The following is a 5,748-nucleotide window of genomic DNA, read 5'->3' as shown; positions in this document are numbered from 1 at the left end:
CGGCCGCGCCCGGGCGCGCGCGCGCGCGTGGACGCGTCGTCGCGGTGCGGCGAGGACGGATGACGGATGCGCGCGAATCGCTGGACGTCTTCGCCCCGGGCGTCGCGCGCGGGCGATGCGATGGTGAACGCGCGTCGGGGTGGGGCCACCGCGGGCGTCGAACGCTCGCGCGCGCGTCGGGGACGAATGGGTCGGCGGACGGAGACGTGGGCGGGAAGGATGGGTTCGAGGGATTCTTCTTCGACGACGACGACGCGGAGGCGGAGGCGGATGACGTGGACGACGCGGACGCGGAGGATGCGGATGAAGACGAAGACGAGGACGATGATGATGTGTTCAAGCGTGGGTTCGCTCGGTCGATGTACGACGATCTCGGGACGGGATTCGAGGATGAGGATGAGGACGACGCGCGTTCGCGCGACTTGGACGACTTGATCGATTACGACGACTCGGACGACGATAAGACCGGAGGGACGTTCGGTGACATCGATCTGATCGCTGGTCAAGAAGAGTTGGATGACGTCGAGCGGGACGTTCCGGTGGAGAAGTCGCGACACTTTGTGGACGAAGCCGGGAACTTGCGCGGACGCGCGCTGTACGTGTGTCAACTCAACTGGTGGTTGCGCGTGAAGAACATGCAGACGTACCCGCCGTCGAAGAAGGAGATCGCCGAGCTCGTCGAGCGCACCGGGGTGGCGCACGAGGACATCTTGGCGTGGTACGACGATCAGTGTGAACGATACGAAAACATGTCCATCGCCGAACGCGCCGAATACGAGGCGGATTGCGCGAGGAGGCAAAATAGGATCGATCAGCTCGTCGCGGAGGACTTCGCCGAGCGCTCGTCCACGCATTTCATCGAGGAAGACATTTTTTACGACGAGGCTGACTTGATGCACGAGGCGGACATGGACGAGGAGCCGCTGACGCTCGCGATGGAGCGCCTCGACGACGCCTTGCGCGAGGACGAGGAACGCGAGTACCTGGAGAAGACGGGCAAGGTGATGGATGAGGATGAGGAGGACGGACTGGACGAGTCACAGCTCGAGCGCATCTTCCAAGATGGCTCCAAGGCGAACCCGTTTTTGATCAGTCCGAGGCAGCAGAGTGGTGGAGATTGGAAAATGATCTCGAGCGGCGAGAGCGGCGCGGACGACGACGACGGAGAGTGGATCGTCGAGGGTGGGTGGGATTCGCTTCCGCAGCACGAAGCAGTGAGCGCCTTCGATGGTGGCTCTTTGTCCTTCGTCGGCGTGCAAAACGAGGAGATCGCGAGCGGGCAGAACTTGTGGCTTCGCGAGCGCGCGATCAACACCAGACATCTCGAACCCGCGACAGAGGTTCCTCTTGACACAATCGATCGCGACCCGGCGCGTCACTTCGGTGACACTGAGCGCGTGATGCACCACACTTTGAAGCACGACCAAGTGCTCCAAGGCACCGTGGTCGCTATCGATCTCTATCACGGCGCTTTGATTGACTGTGGCACGGAAATCGACGCACTCTTGCCCATCAACGAGACGGACTGGATGACCATGCGCGATCACGTCACCATTGGAATGGAACTCGAGGTCAAGGTCAGCGATCTTCGAAACAAGTGGTGGAGATTCAGGTATCCTTTGGAGGTGATGCCGACGAGACAAGACTTGCTACTCATGATCGGTCGACATCCGCATCCATTCGGTTCACCCATTAACATTTACGCGGGCGAGTCGTGGGAGGAGGCGTGCCTGGACGCCGGGCGCAAGGTGTTGGCGCCGCAGAAAGCGGATGAATCGAAGAAGCTCGCCAAGAAAAGAGTCGATGATATGATCAAAGAGAGCGCGGCGAGCAATAGGCGCAAGCTCTCGGTCTACGAGATGGAGATGCTCGAAACGGGCGACGCCGCGGATGAGACGAGCCGCGCCTACGCGAAGAAGCTCGAGGCGCGACTCGCGGGGCAGGGCACGGGTGAAGACGACGATGACGAATTCGACGACGATGACGACGACGAGCTGTTTGATGACGACTTCCTTCGCCTCGAGAACGAAGATTTAGACGAGGATGAAGAGGATGACGACGGCGACGTAGACGTCGAGCCCACGGATGAAGTCTCGTCCGACTTGCGCGGCGGCTCTGTGAAAATCAAGGACGAGTTCCACGACGACGATGAGGAGGAAGCGGAGTACTCGAGCGTCGACGAGGACGAAGAAGACGAACCGTACGCGGGCGCGAGATAAATAGCTAGCGGTGCATGTTAATTCTAATTTGTTCAACCCTTTTCCTCAAAGCGTCCCGCATCGCCCATCGGACGCTCGCGTCTCGCTCGGAAAAACTCCTTCATCAGCGCCCCCGTCTCCTCCGCCAGAACCCCACCGGTGACGTCTAAATCCGGTGAAAACGCGTGCGGACGCGTCGTCGTCGCCGCGCTCTCGTCCACCGCATCGGATTTCCTGAGCACGCTCACCCAACTCCCGTCGGCGCCCAACAACGCGTTCTTCGCCCCGTACACCACCCGTCCCACCCGCGCTTGCAAAATCCCCCCCGCGCACATCGCGCACGGTTCCAACGTCACATACATCGTCGTCTTTCGCAAATGTCGCCAATTTCCGAGCGTCTCCGCCCCCATGCGTATCGCTCGCAACTCCGCGTGCGCCGTCGGGTCCCCGTCCCGCTCGCACGCATTCGCGCACGCCGCCACCACCCGTCCCGTGTCGTTCTCCACGATCACCGCCCCGATCGGGACCTCACCTCGCGCGCCACCGAATCGCGCGATCTCCAGCGCCCGGCGCATGCGCGACGCGTCCAGCGACGCCGTCGACGCCGTCGATCCATCGCTCGACTCATCGCTCGACCCCGACCCATCGCTCGACCCTTCGACCGCGCGCGTCGTCGCCCCCGACCGTCGCCCGCGCGCGCCCGGTCCTCGCCCGCGCGCTCGCTCGCGCGTCCACGCCCGGGCGCCCGCGAGCGCGGCGCGAACGACGGAGACGCGCGACATTGGCGTGTCGTCCATCGCCCATTCGCGTTTCGCATCAATCGTCGAACGCGCGCGCGCCGTGGACGCGGTGTCGCCGGACGGACGGCGCGGACGACGCGCGCGATGGACGCCCGGGCGATGGTCGCCCGCGCGCGCACCGTGGCGCCGCGCGCGCGACGCGTGGGCGTGGACGCGCGCGCCGCCGAGGGTGTGAACATGCGACGATGCGGTGCGACGCGCGCGCGGGCGTCGAGGGCGGACGCCGACGCGGCGGTGGAGGCGTTTTTGAACACCCTAAAGTACGACGACGGTGGATTGGTGGCGGCGATCGCGCAGGACGTGGACACGGGGGCGATCTTGATGCAGGGGTACGCGAATCGGGACGCCGTGGCGTACACGCTGAAACATCGAAAGGCGACGTTTTGGTCTCGCTCGCGATCGCAGCTGTGGTGCAAGGGAGAGACGAGTGGAAATTATATCGCGATCGATAGCGTGCACGTGGACTGCGATAAGGATAGTTTGATTTATCTCGGCGTCCCGACGGGACCGACGTGTCACACCGGAGCGCACACGTGTTATTATAAGCGCGTGGACGGGCCGGATGGGGCGGCGACGAAGGCGTCGGGTGGGAGACACGCCGCGGAGGAAGCGTTGACGACGCTGTACGAGCTCGAGGCGACGATCGAGGCGAGACGGGTGGAGGCGAAGAAGGAAGGGGTCAAGCCCTCGTGGACGCGCAGGCTCTTGGACGACCCCGAACTCCTGTGCAAGAAGATTCGCGAGGAGGCCGGGGAGCTGTGCCAAACGTGGGAAGAGAACGAGGGTAAGGAAGCGGCCGCGAATGAGATGGCGGACGTCCTGTACCACTCCATGGTGATGCTCAACAAACAAGGCGTGTCCATGACGGACGTCCTGGGCGTCCTCCGTAAGCGCTTTGGCACGAGCGGGGTGGATGAAAAGGCGAGCCGACCGCCCAAAAAGCTCATCAACGTGTCCAAGTGATTTTTTTCTCGCAAACGTACGTTGACGTAGCTCTCGTTTTTTCGTGTTGTGCGCGAGTCGTAGCGATTCGCGGTGAAGCCCGAGCGACGACGCGCGCGTCGCCGCGACGGAGGAACGCGTCCAAACACAAGTTGTAACCAACGTGGCCGTGGTAAAACATCTCGTCAACGCATCGCACGCGCGAGCAACCCAATCACGTGTTCGCACCAACCATCACGATCGACCCGTCGCGTCCGAGTCGTCCATTCGTTTCCCGTTTGAGTCACCGAGCATTTTCATCGCACCCCGAGGCGAGAGGCGTTACGACGAGCGTTTTTTTTTGTCTAAAGTAGGCGAGACGACGCCGTCGCACACCGCCGCGCGCGTCTCGAGCGAGCGCGCGAACGAGGCGCGCGATGCCGTTCGATCTCGTCGTGCGTGCGCGACGACGCGCGATGGACGCGAACGAGCGACGCGAACGGGACGCGACGCGTCGAGCACTCGGACTGAATTGATTTTCGACGCACGTCACCGCGCGCGCAGACGGGGAGATTCATCCCGGAGAAGTCCAACATTTGGCGCGATTGCGTCGATGGGTACTACGATTGGGTGCGCGAACACATTCACGAGGGGGCGCCGATCAACGAGTGCGATCACTGCGGCGATCCCCCGCTCGTGCTCGCGGCGGGGAACGGGCACACCAAGGTGGTGGAGCTGCTTCTGAGCGAGGGCGCGGACATTCAGCAATCCGGGATGATGAAGGACTGCGCGCTTCAGCGCGCGGCGCACAATGGACACTATCACACGGTGCAGTACTTACTCGAGCAAGGCGCGGACGTGGACGCGCTCGATCTGGGCGATAACACGGCGCTGCACTGGGCGGCGATGCGCGGACACGTGGAAATCGTCAATCTCTTATTGCAAAGTGGCGCGGACAAGAACATTAAGAATCAACAAGAAAACTTGCCCATCGATCTGTGTAAGGCGGTCTGGAGTAACTCGCACAAGTATGTCCGCGAACTTCTCGCGCACTGAGACGCTCGCGATTGTTATGGTAAATTCATATCGTCGTCATCGGCTTGTGTGAAGACGCGCGCTAGCATTCGTCGTTCATCTCGTCTTCTCGATCTCCTCGTCGTCTTCATCGTCCGGCAACACCAAATCCGTCGTTGTGGGCATCGGCGCGTGGTACACCAAAACGGGTTTCGCAGAGTTCTCAATGAGGTATTCGCTCACCGATCCGGTGAGCGCTTTCTCAAACCAACTCTTGTGATGTTTGACACAAACGATCATCTCAGCATTGCACTCGCGCGCTTTCTCGACGAGCACCTGACCGACGGGTTCCCACGTCTGATCAATGACGCAATCAAGCTCGATTGGCGGTCTGAACGGCGTCATCTTCACCCCACCGTCCGCTTCCTCCGAAAGTATGTGCTCTGACATCGCTTCGAGCATCCTTTCGGTTCTCGTGATGCTGATTTCCCAGAACTGATTTTTCGTCTCCCAGTACTCAGCTCCCGTCGGTATGAACTCCGTTCCTGGAGCACCGAGATGATACAACCCGAGCGTCTGCGGGACGGCGACGTGTAGTAGGTGAAGCAAATCTCCACTGCGGATTACGTTCTTCAATGTCCATCGAGCGGCGTCTTCGGACGCAGTGGTGCCGTCCACGGCGAGAAGAATGTGCCGAGAGTACGTGAAATCTCGAGCCTCAGGAGGATAAAAGCGTGAAAACTGAGCCGAGTTCTCGCCCGGGTTAAAGACCCCGGACGATGGCTGCTTCGCTTTCTCGCCCTCGGCGTGCGTGA

At 61.6% G+C, this 5,748-nt stretch overlaps 5 protein-coding genes across 5 annotated transcripts; 3 read left to right on the top strand and 2 right to left on the bottom strand.

Moving 5' to 3' along the window:
- Nucleotides 1–59: 59 nt before the first annotated feature.
- OT_ostta04g01120 (Ribosomal protein S1, RNA-binding domain) lies at nucleotides 60–2,219 on the top strand (the record flags this gene model as incomplete). Its single annotated transcript, XM_022984443.1, has 1 exon — nucleotides 60–2,219. One exon carries the CDS (start codon nucleotides 60–62, stop codon nucleotides 2,217–2,219), a length of 2,160 nt encoding a protein of 719 aa, XP_022838715.1.
- A 32-nt stretch (nucleotides 2,220–2,251) lies between these two features.
- Nucleotides 2,252–2,980, bottom strand: OT_ostta04g01110 (APOBEC/CMP deaminase, zinc-binding; the record flags this gene model as incomplete). Its single annotated transcript, XM_003078596.2, has 1 exon — nucleotides 2,252–2,980. The coding sequence occupies one exon, from the start codon at nucleotides 2,978–2,980 to the stop codon at nucleotides 2,252–2,254; it is 729 nt and encodes a 242-aa protein (XP_003078644.2).
- Nucleotides 2,981–3,082: 102 nt separating this feature from the next.
- On the top strand, nucleotides 3,083–3,961 carry OT_ostta04g01100 (Phosphoribosyl-ATP pyrophosphohydrolase-like; the record flags this gene model as incomplete). Its single annotated transcript, XM_022984440.1, has 1 exon — nucleotides 3,083–3,961. The coding sequence occupies one exon, from the start codon at nucleotides 3,083–3,085 to the stop codon at nucleotides 3,959–3,961; it is 879 nt and encodes a 292-aa protein (XP_022838714.1).
- A 395-nt stretch (nucleotides 3,962–4,356) lies between these two features.
- Nucleotides 4,357–4,975, top strand: OT_ostta04g01090 (Ankyrin repeat; the record flags this gene model as incomplete). The annotated part of the gene is made up of 2 exons (XM_022984439.1): nucleotides 4,357–4,374; nucleotides 4,484–4,975. The coding sequence occupies 2 exons, from the start codon at nucleotides 4,357–4,359 to the stop codon at nucleotides 4,973–4,975; spliced, it is 510 nt and encodes a 169-aa protein (XP_022838713.1).
- Nucleotides 4,976–5,050: 75 nt separating this feature from the next.
- Nucleotides 5,051–5,748, bottom strand: OT_ostta04g01080 (Universal stress protein A; the record flags this gene model as incomplete). The annotated part of the gene is made up of 1 exon (XM_003078594.2): nucleotides 5,051–5,748. A coding segment is annotated over one exon (698 nt), but the record flags the coding sequence as incomplete, so codon positions are not given.

Source organism: Ostreococcus tauri (genome assembly GCF_000214015.3).
Source record: "Ostreococcus tauri WGS project CAID00000000 data, contig chromosome 04, whole genome shotgun sequence".
In the NCBI taxonomy this organism is placed as follows: domain Eukaryota; kingdom Viridiplantae; phylum Chlorophyta; class Mamiellophyceae; order Mamiellales; family Bathycoccaceae; genus Ostreococcus; species Ostreococcus tauri.
This window is presented reverse-complemented; position numbering and strand designations above follow the sequence as displayed.